The 21,315-nt window shown below is 35.8% G+C and overlaps 1 protein-coding gene across 1 annotated transcript in view; it reads right to left on the bottom strand.

Annotated features, from left to right (window-relative positions):
* The window catches only part of LOC136882733 (protein FAM98B), a 131,765-nt gene that overhangs the window by 60,736 nt on the left and 49,714 nt on the right, over positions 1-21,315 (bottom strand). The window contains exons 4-5 of the mRNA XM_067155149.2: positions 20,150-20,260; positions 19,887-20,066 (exon numbers count right to left, since the gene is read on the bottom strand). Coding sequence (XP_067011250.1) covers positions 19,887-20,066; positions 20,150-20,260 — 291 coding nt within the window. The remainder of the gene's footprint in view (positions 1-19,886; positions 20,067-20,149; positions 20,261-21,315) is intronic.

The raw sequence follows: 21,315 nt of genomic DNA, 5'->3' as shown, positions 1-21,315 counted from the left end.
TTGAGGATCTAGCCAGCTTCCAGGCTGATGACCTAACAAACTCATGAAGATCAGAGCTGGAGGCATGTAAACCAATTTTCAACACTGGAGCCACTCGCTAACAGTGGTCCATAAATTTACTTACTCGGATGGCATCGTCACACAAAGATGGAAGTTTGTGCTATACCCTATCTCAAGTAACCTGGGAGATAAAGTAAACACCAAAAACATGTGGTAAATGCAGTGGGACTGTATCTTTTGGTAAAGCGTTAAAAATACTTTACACCTGTTAAGTAATGTTATTTCCGCGTAATAGTTATGTACATCACCCAAATCCGTTGATCTTCATTTTCACTTTAAGTGCCTTTTGAGAGGGGTGATGTGTCAACAGCGGAACAGCCGTAACAGCATCCAGTCCATTTAGCTGACATACAGCCCATGTGCTTTCTGTTTACGGCTGTGTTCCGTGTGTTATTGGCACGCTAGTGACGTTGCATATTATTATGAATTTCTTTTGTGCTAATATTTAGTAATATATCATCATTAATAAAGTTGGTAGTCAGTCTTTGTCTTGGGGTTTAGAATTTAGTTAATTGTTTTAATTTAAGTTTACATAACCTTTGTTAAAGTTCCGTGTGGAGTGAAGATCGGTGAGCGTGGCCCTTCTCACATAAAGCATAAGAAGGGAAAAGCATTCAGAAATGAAGAAAAACAATGTGTTCTCAAGGTTTTTAAGAAGTTTAGTAACGCAAATCCTGGTAGTACTCTCAACAATGTGACGAGGTTAGTAGCCGCTATTTCTTAATGTAATCCCGCACCATATTAAGGATTCACAACTAAGCATATTAAGGACTCCTGTGGCACGTATCGAGTAGATGATATCACATTACAATCGGGAAGGCAAGTTTTAAGGTTACCTCTGTACCATACTGTAGTTCTTAAAAATCCAATTGAAAGTGTGTGGAGCCAAGTTAAGGGCCATGTGCCTAGGAACAACAAAACTTTCACTCTTGCAAAAGTAAGAAAACCATTGCTGGAAGGGATTAAGCTAGTGACCCCTCAAACGTTGGGAAATGTGTGTAAAACAAGTCATCGAGACGGAACAAAAACGAATGTGGGATATAGACCAGTTAGTAGACGATGCCATTGAACAGACAGTGATAAATGTATAAGACTCCGACAGTGATGACGATATGGAGGGAATTGAGTAACCTATCCTTCTTCCGCAGGTGACATTGGTGAGTACATTAACCTTCAAAATTGTACTGAATTGTATTGATTAATTCTGGTGACTGTATAAATGTTGTATTCTTATAACATGTTAGTTACAGATTATTTGAACTAGTTATTTAATTAGTTATTTAGTTATTTAATTTTTAACGTAGTTATCGATCTCGCAGTTTCTTGACTGATGTTTTTATGTGACTAGCACTGCAACGCGTACAGGAAATTTGAGATAGGGTATAGTATTAAGAATGCTAAAGTCGTGTTTCATCAACTCCAAAGGATCGGGACTGTAACTCACTTCTCTCTTCGCATTAAATTACAGCTGTACTCCACCATCATTGTACCAAACGTTGTTGGAGTGAAACTTAGAAGATGTTGGCACATATCCTTTCAGCATATTCTGACGATGTGGTACACTAGTTACGTCATCAATGATGAAATGTTGCCCCACCGTGGCATGCCTAGCTCAGAGGATGTCACTGCTCGCTTGTCTACTCCTGCTGGTTGGCCATGTCTTACATATGCATGAAACATTGTACACCTTATGTAGCCATGTTTTGGGTTTCCCCAGAAGCCAGGAAGACCAGAGGCTGACCACAAAACCTGTGGGGGTGAATGTTTGCAAACGACCTTAAACTTGTTGACCAGTCTTTGAATGAAGTACAAATCCTAGTGAAAGACAGATAACAGTGAAGAGATATCACCTGATGTGCATAAATGCACGGGAAAAACAGGCTGAGAATGTAATAACACTTCAAATTGTCTTTTGTGCAACTGGAATATGGTATTGTTGTCAGAAAAGACTGAATAGAGATAAGGGAGCAGATTGTCAGCAAACAGGTTCCTATAGTCTTTACCACTCAAAGTGTGTGGTATGATGACCAATGGTCCTAAGGGAGTCCACGAGAAGGATCCCCAGATCATGAGACCACCACCAGCCTGTTGAATGTCCATGTTACAAGCAGGGGAGGCTACCTCAAGCTGCTTGCACTGGACTCGGTTGTCAGCACGGTGCAACAAGAAACGGGATTCATCACTCCAGACAATCCTCTTCCATGCATCCAATGCTCACAGACTCCTTTCTTCGATCCACACAAAGTGGTGTTTGCAATGACATGGAGTCAACGAGGGCAGGGTTGTTTGTTTGCAGCTCCCAAACCTGAGTCAATGTGAGAGGTATATCGCACAGTCAACGTGGAACTCTGATGTACCGGTTCGCTATTGTACTGGAGGTTTAAATGTTCGTTTGTGGAGTGTCTTTACTGGGATGTCAGTTGTGACACCCGATGCTTGTCTTGCAGATCAATCATTCAATGACCGGCTGCAGTTTGAACTTCTGTTCAAAGTCAGTCAACGATTCCTCTACTTTTGGTACAGTCTCAATACGATGGTGTGGGAACAGCCAACAAGAGTGGCTACTGTCAAGATGCTGGCACCACACCTCCAGGCTCCAATTACACTGATAAACAATGAAATAGTCCTTTTCATTAAACTAAGTGATCTTTCTGTATTCAGATGTGCTGATAACGAATATCTCATCTGGTTTTCTGTATCACCGAAACTGTTTATTGAACAACCACATTTATCACTTAACAAAGGAAAAAATTAAATGTATCCTCCTAATTCAATACAAAATAAATTGATCCATCTAGTGAATTCCTCTTCAACTTTACAACCAACAACTTGTCACCCGAGGTTCCGTCTAGGATCGAGAACATTCCATTTCAACATCTGTGGCAACAGACTTGTTCTATGAGATCCATTCTCCTGTTACGTTAACACACCACAGTACGAAGTTCGAGCCCAGTGCTTTATACAATTACACAAGCTTATTTCTTGAGGAACTACCTTTCTATAAAGAACCTTTGGTTATTTCTATACCAGCCCATTAATATTGAAATACGGCTACAATATCAATGGACTACATACAATTGACTCAAGCTGTTCTTAACGAACAAAAACAATAAAAAAAGGAACTCCTTGTCACTTGTACGCACCATACTACTAGTGAATTATAGATGAAAAATACGCCATATTTTATCGACAAAGTGCAATCATAATATTTTAAAACATTTAATATTGGATTTTAGTCTGTTAATTCTTTTACTTACATGACTTTCAAGTTCTAAACTTGTAAAATGTAGTTAAATAACTATCTACTCATACTCCTGTAAATAACATTATTCAGCCATTATATGGATATCCATTTCAAGTTTTTATTTTTTATTTATCGTATGGCAAGTATACAAAAGAAAAAGAAAATTTACACTATATACAAGGACAAGAATGTTGGTAGCGTTCACATTTACAAATCAATGTCCAGCTGCTGTACCCATTCTAAGAAGGGGGGAAGGGGGGTGTAGCACTGATGACATCTTGGGCTGGTCCACCATACTTCCTCAGAGGGCACTCCTCAATAATATGCTGCACTGATTGGAAAGGAGCTCCGCAATCACAGACAGGGGATTCTCGAAGTCCCCACTTATGTAGCATGGCATTACATCTAGCGTGGCCTGTTCTTAAATGGTTGCGTTTAGACCATTGTTGTCTCTTCAGGTGAAATCCTGGGAGGCCAGTTGTGGGGTCTTGGATGCCTTGGTATTTCACACATGCAGAGCTCCAGCTTTGAAGCCATTTTTCCTGGATATTGAAGCCAGTTATGTCATGTCATACTGGGTTCCTTGATTTAAGACGAGGAGGAGGTAGGTCATTAAGGACCTCATGGATTGGGAGATTCTGTGGATGATCAGGATGGTGCAACTTTTTCCACTCACGTATAGTTACTTCCTGTCGTCTCAGTTCCGGAGGTGGTATGCTACTGATAGTATGTAGCCAACGGGATTGGGGTGGATTTTAGTATGCCTGTTATGGTTCTCATACATTCGTTCAACTGGACGTCGGTCTTCCTAGTATGTGCGCTACGTTTGCACACCGGGGCACAATATTCAGCCACTGGATAAACCATGGTGAGGGCAGTAGTGCGTAGTGTGGATGCATCAGCTCCCCATGTCGTACCAGCTAGTTTCTTCATGATGTTTCTTGACGTAAGTTTCTGACTTGTATTTTCCAGGTGTTTTTTGTATGTTAAAGAACGGTCTAAACTTAGGGTTGAAATTATGTTTAATTCTTTGTTGGCAGAACACAACATTGAGCTTTTGGTGAGCTATCTGGTTACACAGATGGAACGAGGATTTGGGCGAAGTCTCCACTTCATGTAGTATCCATTCAAGGTTTCCAAGTCATTGGAGAGAATGCTTTCCCCCTCTTCTAATGTGACAGTATGGACAGCAATGGCTAAGTTGTCAGCATAGCAGAATTTCTTGCTGATGGTGACAGGCATGTCACTGGTGTACAAGTTGTAAAGTAGTGGGGCTAATACAGACCCTTGAGGTAGTCCATTTTTTACTGTAAAAGACAGGCTTGTCTTTTGCCCTATGATGACCTTGAAGTAACGATTTTTCAGCATGTTCTTCAGAAGGGCTGTACGTTTTCGGCAGCGTGTATGCTTTTCAATTTTGAATAGTAGTCCATCCAGACATACTGTACCATATGTCGCTGTCCGGTCAACATAAGCGACAGATGTCTTTAGCTTTTTCTGGAATCCTGCCTCAATATATGATGTTAATGCTAATACTTGTTCACAGCAGCTTCGTTTGGTCTGAAACCCGCCTGGTATGTTGGTGTTATGTCATTTATTATTTCCTGGATACGGTTAAGGATAAGGCGTTCCAACAATTTGTAGCAGACACTCAGTAGAGCAATAGGACGGTAGCCTGAGGGGTCATCTGCTGGATTTCTTGGTTTGAGGATTGCCATGGTGTGAGCCATCTCGAACTCCGGGGGAATGATTCCAGTCTCTAATATCTACTGAAGAAGTTCTTGAGCCATATTTTCCCATGCTTCCCAAGATATCCCAAGGGAAAATACCATCTGAACCTGCAGCCTTCCACATTTTTAGCATATTGATGGCTTTCTCAATTTCTTCTTGGCTGAATGGATTAGCAAGAGTAGAGTCATTTTGGAGGCTGTTGTCCAATTTCTTCATCTCCCTCTCAATGTGTTTCTTCATAGTGGGGTCTATTGGAATTTTGTCAGCAAGGATAGAATAGTGCTAAAGGTACTTATAGGGGTTAGACAAGGCTGTAATCTTTCACCTTTGCTGTTCGTAGTTTAATGTAATTATTAAATTAATGTAGTAATGGTTCACCTTTCAATACTATAATATGTAATATTCTAAATTAAATTAATTAGGGACTAGTTTCGGCCTGGGCTGGCCATCTTCAGCCTTAATGTAAAACGCCTAATAACTAAACAAATGTACATGCACACAATTGACATAAAAACAAATGAAAACAAATATATACAAAGTGACATTAAAAACTGGGATGGAATATGAATAAATTTGAAAATGAACTAGGTTCTAACATCTTGAGTATGTTCATCATTGAGAATAATTTCAAGTATTAAGTATTAATTTATATACACAGAACTGTTAGTTCTAATACTGCTGATCATTTCAATAGGAACTGGCAAATGTTGATCCTGTAGTTTGTCATCAAATCTATATGTGTGGTGTCAGCTATATGTAATCCATTGGACACTGCTGTAAACAACCACTAGCTGACAGGGAACTGTTAGATGTTGTTTCATCTTCAATCAAAATAATAAATGAGATGCTCTCATGGTGCTTGTTAAATCTTGCTGAAATGTTGTTGGACATTGTCAGGACAGCACATGAAGATGTGGTTAACACAGATACATTGTGTCTGGTATAAAATTTTTGCGATTCATGAAGTTAACTTCATGGGCACCGACGGTTAACTTCATGAATCGCAAAAATTTTATACCAGACACAATGTATCTGTGTTAACCACATCTTCATGTGCTGTCCTGACAATGTCCAACAACATTTCAGCAAGATTTAACAAGCACCATGAGATCATCTCATTTATTATTTTGATTGAAGATGAAACAACATCTAACAGTTCCCTGTCAGCTAGTGGTGTTTACAGCAGTGTCCAATGGATTACATATAGCTGACACCACACATATAGATTTGATGACAAACTACAGGATCAACATTTGCCAGTTCCTATTGAAATGATCAGCAGTATTAGAACTAACAGTTCTGTGTATATAAATTAATACTTAATACTTGAAATTATTCTCAATGATGAACATACTCAAGATGTTAGAACCTAGTTCATTTTCAAATTTATTCATATTCCATCCCAGTTTTTAATGTCACTTTGTATATATTTGTTTTCATTTGTTTTTATGTCAATTGTGTGCATGTACATTTGTTTAGTTATTAGGCGTTTTACATTAAGGCTGAAGATGGCCACCCCAGGCCGAAACTAGTCCCTAATTAATTTAATTTAGAATATTACATATTATAGTATTGAAAGGTGGACCATTACTACATTAATTTAATAATTACATTGTACTTGCAATTCAATACGGATCAGAACCATGAAGTTTATAACCTATGTTCGTAGTTTACATGGATCATCTGCTGAAAGGTATTACAAAATGGCAGGGAGGGATTCAGTTAGGTAGAAATGTAGTAAGCAGTCTGGCCTATGCTGACGACTTGGTCTTAAGGCAGATTGTGCCGAAAGACTACAGTACAATCTAATATCTTGGAACTTGAAAATAGGTGCAATGAGTATGGTATGAAAATCAGTAAATTGATGTCAGTAGGTAAGAAATTCAACAGAATTGAATGTCAGATTGATGATACAAAGCTAGAACAGGTCGATAATTTCAAGTATTTAGGTTGTGTGTTCTCCCAGGATGGTGATATAGTAAGTGAGATTGAATCAAGGTGTCGTAAAGCTAATGCAGTGAGCTCGCAGTTGCGATCAACAGTATTCTGTAAGAAGGAAGTCAGCTCCCGGACGAAACTATCTTTACATCAGTCTGTTTTCAGACCAACTTTGCTTTACGGGAGCGAAAGCTGAGTGGACTCAGGATATCTTATTCATAAGTTAGAAGTAACAGACATGAAAGTAGCAAGAATGATTGCTGGTACAAACAGGTGGGAACAATGGCAGGAGGGTACTTGGAATGAGGAGATAAAGGCTAATTTAGGAATGAACTCGATGGATGAAGTTGTACGCATAAACCGGTTTCGGTGGTGGGGTCATGTGAGGTGAATGGGGGAGGATAGGTTACCTAGGAGAATAATGGAGTCTGCTATGGAGGGTAAGAGAAGTAGAGGTAGACCAAGACGATGATGGTTAGACTCGGTTTCTAACGATTTAAAGATAAGAGGTATAGAACTAAACGAGGCCACAACACTAGTTGCAAATCGAGGATTGTGGCGACGTTTAGTAAATTCACAGAGGCTTGCATACTGAACGCTGAAAGGCATAACAGTCTATAATGATTATGTATGTATGTATGTATGTATGTATGTATGTAGAAATTGAAGAATTTATGAAGCTACATGAATTCGCCACTAATAACATCTATTTTAAAATTCACGACACAATCTACCAACAACAGGGCCTACCAATGGGGTCTCCTCCTTCTGGCATACTGGCCGAAATTTACATAGACTACTTAGAATACACATCTATCAGAAAACTAGATAATATATTTTTGGTGCAGATTTGTTGACGACATATTCATCATCATTGATAATAGATCCACTGACGAAAATATCGTATTGGAGTTAACATAATAGACACCTGCATAAAATTTACTAAAGAAACTGGAAACAATCACACCTTGAACTATCTGGACATAACAATGACACGAAAACCACTTATCATACCAAATATACCCAAAACCCACACATACATCGAACACGATCAAAAGATTCCATCCATCCCAATACTCATAAAAAAGCAGCTTATTACAGCATCATCTATAGAGCTTTTAATATATCGTTAACAGAAGATGATTTAAAAGAAGAAATACGACCAATCTACAAAATAGCTAAAAATAATGGATACAGGAAAGAAATGGTCAATACAATTATTTATAAAAATCAAATCTCAACCAAAAACCAGATTGACAAAAATAGACAAACCTAAAAAGGATTAAGTTTTATTTACTTTCAACAACGCACACATTTATCCCATAACTAACATATTCAAAAAACATAACTTGAAAATAACATTCAAGACCACACACAATAGCACTAACATCTTACACAATACCAAGATAATCAACATGAACAAGTACAATCAATCAGGAGTATATCGTATCAGATGTAACAATTGTGAAACCAGCTATGTTGGACATACCGGTAGAAACTTCACAATCCGATATAATGAACACTTAAATGCCGTAAAACAATCATTTTTCCGCAATAGTCCAGCACAGATTCACAATCAAGTATTTATTATTTTCCACCTAGTCGATACAATGATTGCTTAAGGCAATTTAATGGTTAAAAGTGGTACATGTTTCGTATTTTATCAACATCTTCAGTCAGATAACACTGTTTAGATGAAAAATATATAAAATTGACAAAGTAATGCTTAAGAGGAAGTGTCCTTAAAATTAACATAAGATTGACAACATTAAAACAAACAAAAACTCAAGAGAAAATATATAAATTATTACTACAATTGAAAGCAGTTGTCAAGGAAACACTTGTACAATATTCCATAGAGAGTATGTCCTAAATGAATATTCTTTTCTTAATAATTCATGAAAGAAGGTCAAATTATAAATTATACAGTTTGTAGGTAATTGTCGAAATGAAGAAAACCAGATATCGCAATGTGGTTCTTATTATTAATGCAGATGAAAATATAACTAATTCTTAGTTGTCAATTCTTATTAAGCTTGCTTTCCTTTGGAACAGTAACTCCTGTCATTCTTTCACAGTCTTGTGTCTGGTGTAATATTGATGATGCGTTCTTCCTTGCTCTTGCACCTGAGGAGGTGGAGGAGCGGGGGATATAGGTGTGTCAAGAACCTCCTTGCTGCCACCTATAGCTTCAACTGAGGAGGAATAAGTTGTAGGGCTATCTGTAGATGGAGAAATTCCAATTCTTTTTTCATGATCTTTCTCAAGCATTTTCAAATATACTAGAATTTGATAATATAAAGGATTCTTATATTCTACAGCCTCATTAAGGTTATCCTTTTTCTTTATAAGTTGGTCTAGATGAATGTATAGATCTTCATATGTGTTCATTAAGCTGCCCTTCTTTAATTTCTTTATGATGGTCAGGTCTTGTTCTATGTTGGTAAATTTATGACCTGTGGCACTTAATTGTGAATTGTGAATCTACTGAAGTACGATACGGACCATGAAACTGATTTTATGTAATAATCCAGCACATCAAAGAATGTGAACAACTTCATGAACATCGCAAATGACATGAAAATATTAAATATAAATCCTAAAGGCCCCTTGCCCAATATAACAGAAGAGTTTTACATATTGTTGGACCAATACGCCAATCCCAATTACAATATAAATGAAATCACAGAAAAAACCAATACCATTTTCATTAAAGCCATCCCCGCTTTAAAAAATGACTATCTCAGAGCAATCAAAAAACAAAACATAACACGCGCCATAGTACTGTCGAACGACACGCCCAACTCCGCCCCTACCCCTCTATCCATTCCCCTCACAGCAGCAAACACAAACCTAAAGAGAACGCGATACAGTACACGCCAAGCTCTCAAATCCAACGCAACCCAACCAAGACAACAATAGTAAGTACACATTCACATTAACACATACACATACAGGCATTCCTTCAGCTTTTAACTCTACTCATACTTTATTTTCGTCTTCCACAGATAATATATGTCAGCATACAGTTATAGACGAGGATGGAGCCACCACTCTGCATCAAGAAATACTTACGTACAACCAAGACCACAACTTCCTCCAATACTTAAAGATAATATTCCACACACAGCTGCACATACTTACCTCCGTCTATATAACTGGATTTTATTAACAATAGAAGCTTTTCACTTACAATAAGACTTCCTAAGAGAGCTACAGCATTGCCTACGAACGCAAGCACTAAAATTATTTACAACATTGGACTCAAACAAGAACATAGATACACGCAAGACGCATACATTCATTTCAATGAAATGTTTTATATTCATTATTTTAGAGGATTTTAACATGTACTGAATATTTTAATGTGTTTAATGTATTTTTAATTTAGATTTAAGCTTAAGTTAGGTTTTATAAACAAATTCTAGTCCTGAAAGAATAGCTCTATACCTAAGTACCTGAATTATAATATATATATAACCATTTTACATTCAACATGCCCAATTTGGACACTTAGATATGATGCTTCCCTATGGCATCTCCCTTTAGAAAAGGGTATAACAATGCTCGACACAAATGTAAAGGTATTCATGTACAGCTGATGATGACTGTTTAAAAGTCAAAACAGGTCCCGTAAGTTAATTCTTACAATAATAAAATTGTATTGATAAGGTGGAACCTTTTCTTGTCTATACATATGCGAACTATCAATATGGAAATGAAACTAATAAATCAAGGGACCCGCACCTGGCGAGCTGAACATGTCCTTGGACATTCCCGGCACTAAAAGCCATACGCCATTTTTTTTTGGTAATGTTGATGAATAATTAATGGGTTTCACTTGACCTAGTGAGAGTTGAGTAACAATTTCATTCTTATAGTGTTGTCATTTTATTTTTCGTAATCGCCCTGGACTACGGCAGGGAGATGGGCTCTCACCACTATTATTTAACTGTGCTCTAGAAATGGTAATGAGGGAATGGTTTAGAAAATGTCCCCCCAAAATAAAGATTGGCCGAAAAATCAAAACACATTGCCTGGGTTTTGCTGACGATTTAGCATTACTAGCAGTGGACATAAAAGAAGCAAAAACCCAGATATCAGAACTTCAAAACATTGCAAATAAAATTGGCCTCAAAATATCATTTGAAAAAACAGAAATTATGCCCCAAAAACCAACACAGCTAAAAGAAGTCACCATAAATGGTAATAAAATCAAAATAGTAACTCAGTTTAAATACCTTGGAGAAGTAATAACACATAACTTAAATGAAAAAATCTCAATCCAAGTAAGAACAAATAGATTAGCTAAAGCACAAAAATTAACATGGGATATCTACAAAAAGAAATGTCTATCAATAAATACAAAAATAAAACACTACAACACAGTTATAAAACCGGAAGCTACATATGCAGCAGAAACACTCTTTTACCTGAATAAACAATCAAAGACTGACAGACTTCAGAAAATTGAAAGGAGGATTGGAAGAACCTGTATCAACAAAAAATATCAGAAAGATGGACAGTGGCGGTTAATACCTAACAAAGTCGTGTACAAAGAGCTAGAACCCATTACAGATACTATGCGTAAGAGGAGACTGGGATTCTTTGGACATATCATGAGGATGCAGGACTCGAGACTTCTGAAACAACTAGTACAACACAATCTCGTCTCAAAAAATACCACAACAGGATGTAAATGGATCAGAGAAGTAAGAGAGGATCTGAAGGAAATAGGCCTTACAACAGAAGACACCAAAAATAAGATAAAATTGAATACAAAAATCAAGAATACAAACCTCCGCTTTACCCTTACACAAAACAAACCAACAACACGCACATTTTCAACTGAGGAAAGGGCACGAAGATCGGAGCGTCTGAAGAAGTACTGGGAGGACCGCAAAGCCCGAACAATCCCTTCAAAGAGACCTGAACGACGGACTGACTAAAGTGATCCTATGTGGTCATAAAAGAAGAAGAAGAAGAAGAATAGTTTATTTAAATCCGCCTTGATCAATACACTCATTAAATGAAAGAAACATTATTAATTAAACCATACATGTTTCGGGAAATCTCAACCATTCCCTTCATCAGTGGTTAGATCAAAGAATAACACAATATGACACAATCTTTTGTTTTACAATTTGAAGGAGTATTGTGTCCCAATACATCATATCAAAGAGTAAAGAGAACTTATGAAATATTATAAAAATGATCAATACATACAATTTTGGTTGAACTGAATGAGAACACTATACAAATTTAGGATCTTCAAGTTTTTCTTCTTTTCTTCTTCTTCTTTTTGTTCCTTAAATGATTATATGCTAGCCTAAACAGTGGGTTATCTTCTGTACTTTTCTCATTTAAACTTGATTGAGAATTACATTTTTGTGTAAGGTAAATTTCTAAATTTTCCAAAACATTCATCAGTTTTCCCTTTATGGTCGAATGTAATAATTTCATGTCATTGGAAATGTCAGTAAATTTATGATTCATTTCAACCATATGTTCTCCCATTGCCGAATATCTTTTATGTTTGACCGCATTAACGTGTTCTTTGTACCTTATAGCCAAACTTCTTCCGGACTGTCCTATGTATCGTTGTTTACAAGTTTGGCATGTTAATTTGTAAATTCCTGATTTATTAAATATACATTTATTCTCTATTTTATCTGAATTGAAAATTATCTTATTAGTATTATTATCCGTTTTGTATGTGACATTGATGTTCTTTTTCCTGAAAATTTTAGCCAGTTGATAAGAGTGCTTATTTCGAAAAGTTAGAACTACGAATTTATTTTTCTCTTTTCGCTCTTTAATTAAAGTTGTTTTAGGTCCATTTTTCACTTTATTTATCATTCCATTAATAAATCTGTTGGAATATCCGTTGCTACGAGCGATTTGATGGATTATATTTATCTCTCTATTATGATTCTTCTTAGACATAGGTATGTTCATAGCTCTATTAATTAAACTGTAAAATGTTGCCTTTTTATGTTGACCTGGATGATTGGAGTCATTTCTGATAATAGTATCTGTTTGAGTAGCTTTTCTGAAAATTTGAAAATCAAAATGACCAGAATTTCTAGTAACTGTCAAATCTAAATAATTTAAAGTCCTATCATTTTCAGATTCCATCTAAAATGCACTTGTCTATCCAAAGTATTTAAATACTGTAATATACCATCAGGTTTAACCTTTCGTTCATCGATAATAACAAATATATCATCGACGTATCTCAACCATGTAATCAATTCATCTATTTTATCCACTATTTTATTATATTCCATGTAATCCATGAATATGTTAGCTAAAATACCTGAAGCCGGCGAACCCATTGCTAGGCCTTTAGACTGTGTGTAAATTTTGTTGTCAAAAACAAAATAGTTATTTTCCAAAGTAAATTCTAGTAATGTTAAAAATTCTTCAATTTCCACCTTGCTTAATTTGCTGTGTTGCATTAAATTCTTTCTAACTATTTTTATAGTGAGTATGCCAGCCAGGCAAGGAAATTGTTTAACAGGTTTAAGAACTTAAAAATTAAAATTTCCAAAATCTCTAAAGACATACTTTTTCTTAAAAAATGTTTATCTTATAAACTGGTGCCTAAACATTTGATATCCTTGCAAAAAAGAGGTAGGTTACATCCTAATGAGAGAAAAACACAGAATAAGGTTAATCAAGTATGGCTCAGGAATGAAATTAAGTTTCTATTCCTTAAAAAATCCAGACTTAATAATGAATTATATGAGTTACATCTAAGGATAACCAAAACAGCATCAAATATAGAATGGGACTGGTTACAGAAGAACATAGAAAATTCAATGTATAATATTTTGAGCAAGAAGCAAGTGATATTGGATAAGAAGTTCCAAACATTACTTGATAATAAAGTAAAACACTTTAAATGTAATAAGAAAGTAAATATTCTGAGTGATAATGAACACAAATTTTTTGAACCTCTTAGAAATCTAACTCAAGTTCAATTTGATAGTAATGAAATTAACATTTTAAGTAAGGGGCCTAAATTCAATTGGGAAAAGGAGAATTATAGTAATAGAAAAGATCTTGTTAAATTAATAGCTGAAACTGAAGTGGCCATAACTAACCTACCAGTTGATGAACAAGTTCCTCTTAGATACGAAGTTAGTAGAACATTATCCAATATGATAGAACATACGGTAGAGAACCATGAGGAGTTGAATAAGAATTTCAAATTATTGAAGAATAAGATAGATAATAACATTGTTGTGACAAAAGCTGATAAAGGTAATACTATTGTACTGATAGGAAGACAGGATTATATTGAAAAGACTAAGAATTGGATAAGAATTTAATGCAACACAGCAAATTAAGCAAGGTGGAAATTGAAGAATTTTTAACATTACTAGAATTTACTTTGGAAAATAACTATTTTGTTTTTGACAACAAAATTTACAAACAGTCTAAAGGCCTAGCAATGGGTTCGCCAGCTTCAGGTATTTTAGCTAACATATTCATGGATTACATGGAATATAATAAAATAGTGGATAAAATAGATGGATTGATTACATGGTTGAGATACGTCGATGATATATTAGTTATTATCGATGAACGAAAGGTTAAACCTGATGGTATATTACAGTATTTAAATACTTTGGATAGACAAGTGCATTTTACGATGGAATCTGAAAATGATAGGACTTTAAATTATTTAGATTTGACAGTTACTAGAAATTCTGGTCATTTTGATTTTCAAATTTTCAGAAAAGCTACTCAAACAGATACTATTATCAGAAATGACTCCAATCATCCAGGTCAACACAAAAAGGCAACATTTTACAGTTTAATTAATAGAGCTATGAACATACCTATGTCTAAGAAGAATCATAATAGAGAGATAAATATAATCCATCAAATCGCTCGTAGCAACGGATATTCCAACAGATTTATTAATAGAATGATAAATAAAGTGAAAAATGGACCTAAAACAACTTTAATTAAAGAGCGAAAAGAGAAAAATAAATTCGTAGTTCTAACTTTTCGAAATAAGCACTCTTATCAACTGGCTAAAATTTTCAGGAAAAAGAACATCAATGTCACATACAAAACGGATAATAATACTAATAAGATAATTTTCAATTCAGATAAAATAGAGAATAAATGTATATTTAATAAATCAGGAATTTACAAATTAACATGCCAAACTTGTAAACAACGATACATAGGACAGTCCGGAAGAAGTTTGGCTATAAGGTACAAAGAACACGTTAATGCGGTCAAACATAAAAGATATTCGGCAATGGGAGAACATATGGTTGAAATGAATCATAAATTTACTGACATTTCCAATGACATGAAATTATTACATTCGACCATAAAGGGAAAACTGATGAATGTTTTGGAAAATTTAGAAATTTACCTTACACAAAAATGTAATTCTCAATCAAGTTTAAATGAGAAAAGTACAGAAGATAACCCACTGTTTAGGCTAGCATATAATCATTTAAGGAACAAAAAGAAGAAGAAAAGAAGAAAAACTTGAAGATCCTAAATTTGTATAGTGTTCTCATTCAGTTCAACCAAAATTGTATGTATTGATCATTTTTATAATATTTCATAAGTTCTCTTTACTCTTTGATATGATGTATTGGGACACAATACTCCTTCAAATTGTAAAACAAAAGATTGTGTCATATTGTGTTATTCTTTGATCTAACCACTGATGAAGGGAATGGTTGAGATTTCCCGAAACATGTATGGTTTAATTAATAATGTTTCTTTCATTTAATGAGTGTATTGATCAAGGCGGATTTAAATAAACTATTATAAATAGTTATATTATACATTCAGACCAGTCAATACGGACCAAACACGATATTAACCTATCATGGTTAAGTTTATTAACAGAAGATTCTCATTCATATTCTTTTTATTAATTTTTTCTCTTTTATGCTTCCTCTGCTTATTAATTTAAGATTAGTTTATTTTATTTTGAAAATATCACCGAGGACCATCCGTGTACGACCCTGGGATTATTGCCGGCGCCCAAAATCATAAGCTGGAAGGGTAGAATACATTTCAGAACTCTGTGCCTTATTCACCAAACCTGTATATATACGTTTTGTTGCAGTACCTACTTTGCTGATCCCGTATATGTACAAGATATAGTTTTACGCTTTCAATTTCCCAGGAAATGTTCAAGGAAGTTCGCTCTCGCAGATATCCCACTCCTTTATGCGTGTTTTGGAAGTGATCTGATGTTATTTCTTCTTCGTTGAAGTGTAATATCCTTCTTGCTGTATCACAGCCATCATGGCATCTCGCAGTACTCAGTCGTCTCTTCTGAACGATGTAATTGAACATTGTCTGATAAATAGTGATTCCAGAGAGGATGTTCTTAAAAAGGAAGATAGTGTGTATATTACGGGTTTTAATGAACACAAAGAAAGTGTAAGTGAAAGTGTTAGTGATGAATCCTGTGAGGAATTGTCACCTCCCTCTGCAAAGAGGACGAAGGCATCACACATTAGGGCTAAAAAGCAAGCATCTGCATTTTCATGGGTATCAGGTTCGTTTTCTCCAGTTGTTCACGATTTTGATGATACCAGTTCTGGAATCACCGACAGAAATCTTCATGCTAATTCATCAGAGATTGACTATTTCTTGTTCTTTATAACTTCATGATGCAGGTTATAGTTGAATCTACCGTCAGTTACTACGAACAGGCGAATAAAAATTATCCCCTTTCACTTAAGTCGTGGGTTGATCCTACAGTGGAAGAGATTTATGTGTTTTCTGCCTTGACAATGCTCAAGACTAGGATAAAAAAGCTTAGTACACAGGAGTAAATGGTCTTCAGATGTTCCTCTTTACACTCTGATTTTTGGATGAATTATGTCTTCTCATGAACTCAGATACTTCTAGAGACCACGGCCCACGAGCAGTAGGAGTTCTCATCCCAATTGAAAGCCCTGCAAGAAAAGCTTGTCTTGGCATTGTAATTGTTTTATCTCTCCACTCTTTAACAACAGTTATTCCAGTGTTAGCCCAACTTTCGTCTGTATAAACAATGTTCCGGCCTTCTTCTCTGTACTTTTTAATTTGTCGGAGGTACTTATGACGCCAAGACACAATATCTTTCCTTTCTATTAACATTGCTCTATTTCCTCTTCTCTCGTACACAAAGTTAATTTCCCTAAGAATAACATGCAACGTAGATTTCTTAAAATTGGGTAGTTCGGGGTTAATGTTTACGGAAGTGAGGATTGTGTTCAGAGTTGGTGGTTCATTTCTAAAATAGAATTCATGAACAATGCGCCGTATTCTGCTTCTGACAAAATCATCGTATTTAATGAGTCTGGAATTACTGCGAATTAACTTTTTCGCTTGCCGCTTCTTGCTGGGACTCTGGAGTGGCCCTTTGCTGGCTACCTTCCTTATTTTGAAGACGGAAGGCTTCGAAATTCCTAAAGCCTTTCTGGCTTCATCTACTACCCAGCTTACACTTTGTCCTCGATGCTTTATTTTCAAATATGAAAATGTATTAAGCACCATTTACCGCTCCTTTCTCGTGAGAACTTCACTACTTCTCCTTTTCACACGTTCAGCCATAACTTTAAAAAATATTACTCTCTGATTGATTATATAAAATACTAAACAGACAAAAACAATATGACATACCCAACCAAAAGCAATGCAATACACCAAAAACGAAACAGAATATATTTATACCGAAACACTATGCACTATGCACCCCAGAAAGGCTATCACTTCAATCTCAATCTGCTTACATCTCCCTTACATAAGTAATTACTGCAATGAGTGACACACGCAAAATGGGAAACATGCCGCGCTGACCTCACCAATAATGATTCCCCGTAGTTAAGCTGAGTTATTACAAGTGTTGACTACTGTACACACTTCCGCACTACACGCTGAAATGTGGCGCGCGATGCGACAAGCATGGCTGGCTATTCCGAGTACTGAACTGCATATATAATATTTAAAACGAAAAACTCAAAGATATCAACATGATTTTTACGGCTTCTTCAGAATTGTATGGCACAACCAATGTTTGTTTCATAAGAAAAATTATACATTTTGACAGGAATTCATTATAATTATTATATATATTTTGAACTAAAGTGGGTAACACTAATAGAAGTAAAAGCCCAGAAGACCTGTAGTCTTTTCTTAATCCTGGATGTTCTATAGCAATAGGCGAGTTCTTAGGAATTTACTTATTTCACTATAACAAATTAATTTCTGAGATCCCCAAAATTTTGTTATACTGGTATTTTACTGTATACTGTTAGGTATACAGTCTGGATTTACCAATGTTTGTTGCTTTCTTTGTGAATGGGACAGCTGGACAAAAGAAACATTACAAAATTGTGGATTTGCCCATACGAAAAAAATTCCTGGAGAGAAGAGTGTTAAGAATCACCATCTACTTGAGAAAGACAAGAGTTTGTTACCACCGTTGCATATAAACTTTGGACTGATGAAATATTTTGTCAAGGCCTTGGATAAACACGATGAGAGTTTATTGGGCCGCAAATCCGTGATATCATTCATGATGACAACTTTGTGGAACTGCTAACAGAAACAGAGAAATGCGCATGGTTAGCTTTCAGGCAAGTATGCTGTAATTTTCTTGGAAATGTGAAAGCTGATTTATTAAGAACTTGTTAAAGTTTTATCAGTGCATGGGATGCAATATGTCCTTGAAAATTTACTTTTAACATTTGCATGTGGATTTTGCCCCCCAGTTGGGTGAGGTTAGTGATGAATGCGGCAAGATATTTCACCAGAATATTTGTCATGGAGAAATGAAATGATATGCAGGAAAATCAGTACAGAACATGTTAGCATGCTAATGTTGGAACCTCAAGGAAAAGGTTCCTGGTGGCAGTTCAAGAAAGAAATTTTGAAATGTAAATAAACATGTGGGCTTTATCCTGATTTTTGCACGAAATTTCTTCACTGAACAGTCAAAATCGGTCTCTTTTTTTTCTCGTAGTTTTTCTCTTCAATATTTAAATCTTATCTCATGACCAAACAAACCAAAATAATTTCAACTTTATGTTATTACAAAGGGAATTAAATTTTATTAAAAACAAACAAATGAAAATCCAGGGAAAACAATAGGTGATACAGCATTTCTGCTTTCAGATTTGGATACAGTGGGGTCAAATTATAAATAACCACCTCTTTTCATTCAAAGGAGCCAAAAAAATGTTTCAATTTGTTTGTCAGTGTTATCTGCCTGCAGTCAGATAGTTTACCCATTGCCTCATTGGGTACGAACTAACACGTCTAAGGAGTTCTTAATAATGTGATTGTTAAGTCTATATGCAACAATATACAATATGAACAGATAGCACCATTTATATAAAGGGCCGATTTACAGTTAAACAATGTCTAAATATGACTGCCGTATTGCAAAGACATTATTTATTATTCATCACTTAGACACTGTCTAAAGCCAATGTTCAATTGTCTATTTTTAAACACTGCTAAGGATGCTAACCTCAAATTTTAGGAGTGAATCATGATCAGATGTTATATACCATTAAAAACATCATTTGTATTATCATATTGAGAAGATTCTGGGAAGAAAGGTTAGTACGATGGCATCCTGTGGGTCGCCTGCTGCAAAATTGCGGCAATTCATTTGAATTGTACAGGGAGGTACAGTTTAAAATATGATTTCTCTTTTCAAGAAATAATTTAAGGGAGTTGTTTCTTGAGCCTGAAATAAGGGACAGCCCAGTAAATGTAGCAAATACAAAATAACAATTCAAATTATTTCTCAACAACAATGAGTAAAACAATGCATAAAGTTTAGACTATCACACTCTGAAACAATACATAGTAAATCTGTGCTTCAAGCTGGTAATCTTCTAATTGTAAATGAAAATGTCTTTACCTGGAATGACTGTATGGTCACGTCCAATCTCTTGATCAACATCTCCCTTCGTATGTGATACTCTTCCTGGAGCTCAGCTTGAAGTTCAGCTAGTTGCTGCCACTGCCTATCTGATAATTCTCCTTTAAACAGAGGAGATCCTACCAGCTCAGGTGAAGCTTTTGACAGTACTTCTTTCATCTGAAAATGTGTAGGAAAATATTGTAAGTTAACATTTCAATTCTCATTTCACAGGCACCATATACTAACGCTGAAGTACTTGCCTTCTGTTCCACTTTGCCGAATAGAAGAGCAGGGGTGATGTTTGCTGGGGGCTTTGGGAACTTGAGAGCTATTAACATCGTCTTTAGGTCATTGGCTGTTGAACTCTCACTCTAAAAAAATTAACACATCCATGATTACAATTCAAGACCAGATTTCGCATAGGCATTCCAAATACAATAAAATGGAAAATGACTTAACTAAAACGGAAATCTTTCCTGAGACATACTCGGCAAATAACACATCAGACTCCATATACAGATAATCCAATGAAGGTGGTGGTAGTGGGTATTACCGAGACATTGTCTATCTTACTCCGCGAGTACTTTTGCAGCATGTTAACCACAGGGAACAGATAAATTTTAGCAAGTACTGGTGCGTTACATTTTTTTATCTGAGCCACCATTTCATGTGCTAAGAGATGGTTCTACCATGGCTCTCATATTAGATGGTTACACTATAATGCAAGTTCAATAATGTGTGTTAACAGTATTTCAATCATTAAGTTTTGAGATGTGATTCAAGTACAATGTTGATTTTCCAAGTTAGTACCTGAAAAAAAAAAGGCAGGATACAAAGCAAGGAAAATCCAAGAAAGGTCAGAGCTTGGTTACTTTTGTGCTAAAGTGGAAGATAAACTTGTATGAATTATTTGCAAGCACCTTTAACCAGATGAGTGCTACGCCCGCCTATAGGCGGGCTGACGCGGTCGGTCCAGCAGTTCCATGCCCATCTATAGATGGTGCACGAGAACTTTAATTTCTGAGTTCTGCCATCTGTTGGGCATTATGTAAAACTAAATGATAATGGCTTACAGCTTCGGGAAATAATCTACAGAGCTTTTTGTAGAAGTCTGCGGAATTCATCTGTGATGTCTCGCCCGGTGCCTGTATTCTATAACACTTTATTTGACATTACCATGGTTACAGCCGGTCATTTCTTCATCCAATTCCCAAAGCAGGGATACTGTGGTGCCATTATCTCAAAAATGGTTGGTTGTAGGGCCTTAAAATGTGATTTTCAGTATAGCACAAGGACTTACAGAATTCTGTTCCCTGCATTGTAAGGTATAAAATGAGCTTGGTCTCGTCCTTGTATGATAAATTTGATATTTCGCCTATATTAGCCTATGCTAATGTGCCAAAGGGCCAAAATCTAGGTAAAGGAG

This window comes from Anabrus simplex, chromosome 1 (genome assembly GCF_040414725.1).
Source record: "Anabrus simplex isolate iqAnaSimp1 chromosome 1, ASM4041472v1, whole genome shotgun sequence".
Classification (NCBI taxonomy): domain Eukaryota; kingdom Metazoa; phylum Arthropoda; class Insecta; order Orthoptera; family Tettigoniidae; genus Anabrus; species Anabrus simplex.
Note: the sequence above shows the minus strand (reverse complement) of the source record. Positions and strands in the feature narration are given on the sequence as shown.